Source organism: Charadrius vociferus, unplaced genomic scaffold, assembly GCF_000708025.1.
Source record: "Charadrius vociferus isolate BGI_N301 unplaced genomic scaffold, ASM70802v2 scaffold413, whole genome shotgun sequence".
Classification (NCBI taxonomy): Eukaryota; Metazoa; Chordata; class Aves; order Charadriiformes; family Charadriidae; genus Charadrius; species Charadrius vociferus.
The window spans coordinates 955,269-956,881 of NW_009647738.1; the positions used below are offsets into that span (position 1 = coordinate 955,269).

General features: G+C 53.5%; 1 protein-coding gene across 1 annotated transcript in view; it reads right to left on the bottom strand.

The window, feature by feature from the left end:
- Positions 1–776, bottom strand: part of GCAT (glycine C-acetyltransferase) — a 6,759-nt gene extending 5,983 nt beyond the window's left edge. Inside the window, exon 1 of the mRNA XM_009881896.1 lies at positions 732–776. Coding sequence (XP_009880198.1) covers positions 732–776 — 45 coding nt within the window. The remainder of the gene's footprint in view (positions 1–731) is intronic.
- Positions 777–1,613: the final 837 nt, after the last annotated feature.

A 1,613-nucleotide genomic window follows, 5' to 3' on the forward strand; every position in this document is an offset into this window, starting at 1 on the left:
CCCGAGGGCTCTCCTGCGGCTTGGAGGGACTCGGGCACCTTCTCTAGGAGGTGTTCAGGCCTTTGGGTTTCTTTTTTTTTTTTAGGGGGGAGGCTGTGACCTTTAGGCATCCCAAAACCAGGTGATTTGGGATCCCTGGAGGGATTTGCGGCAATCCCCCATCCACGGGATTTAGGAACTGTGTGTGTGGGGGGGTGTCATGTAGAATCATAGCATAGTTCGGGTTGGAAGGGACCTTTAAAGGTCATCTAGTCTTCCCACCAGCCCACCCTATCCCCTATGAGCAGGGACGTCTTTGACTAGATCAGGTTGTTCAGAGCCCCAACCAACCTGACCTGGAATGTTTCCAGGGATGGGGCATCTACCACCTCTCTGGGCAAACTGTGCCAGTGTTTCACCACCCTCATCGTAAAAAAAATCTTCCTTCTGTCTAGTCTAAATCTACCCTCTTTTAGTTTAAAGCCATTACCCCTTGCCCTATCGCTACGGGCCCTGCTAAAAAGTTTGTCCCATCTTTCTTATAAGCACCTTTTAAGTACTGAAACGCCACAATAAGGTCTCCTCAGAGCCTTCTCTTCTCCCGGCTGAACAACCCTGGCTCTCTCAGCCTGTCCTTATAGGAGAGGCGTTCCATCCCTCTGATCATTTTTGTGGACCTGCGCCAAGAGGTCCATGTCTTTCCTGTGCTGAGGGCTTCAGAGCTGGACACAGTACTCCTGGTGGGGTCTCACCAGAGCAGAGTAGGGGGCCCTAGGGATTTTGGAGCAACAGGCCATCATGGACCTTGAGGATCAAGAAGCCCAGGAGCATTATGTGCCCCCACCTAAGGGATTTGGGGTCCTTAGCACAGGTGACTTGGATCTTGGCACCTAGGTGGTTTATGGGTGCCTCCCACAGGGGTTAATGAACGAAGGGTCTATAGGATTTGGGTGTATCGAGTCAAAGTGACCAAGAATCCTTTGGTCTGACAGGTTTAGGACTTACCAGCTGAAGGAGATTAGCTACCCAATCCCAAGGAAATTGAGCAGCTTGGCTGAAGTGGTTTGTGACCCATAGGCCCACCAGGTTTAGACAGAAAGAGTCCAGCTGGATCAGGCATCTCCATCCTCCACTGTAGCTGATTGGGGAACCTGTGGCCAGAGTGGTTTAGACCCCTCATGTCCAGGACTTGAGAGGGGTTTAGGGTCTTTAGCCTAGGTGGCCTGGGAGCCTTTGGTCCAAGTGTCTCAGGAACAAGGGCCCAAAGGGATTAGGTGCCTCCAGGCCAAGGATTTCAGTACCCTGGGATCCTCGATGGCTAAAAGGCAAAGGCAACATCTGCCCAAGGGATTTAGGATCATCAGGCGAATGGATCTGGGAGCTACCATGCAGCAGGGTGAAGACCCTAGGCCCATAAGATTTAGGCAGAGCAAGCCCAAGGGGGCTAGGCACCCACAGCCCCTGGGACTTTGGAGCTGCTGGCCCAGGTGGTTGGGGATCCTGACAACCAAGGAGCTTAGATGTCTCTAGTCAAGGGGGATTAGACACCTCCTGCCTGAGGCTCAGACCTTGATGAGCAGTAGGGCCGGCCCGCAGGCTCCCTGCCAGCCCTGGCCATCAGGACCGCCCAGCCC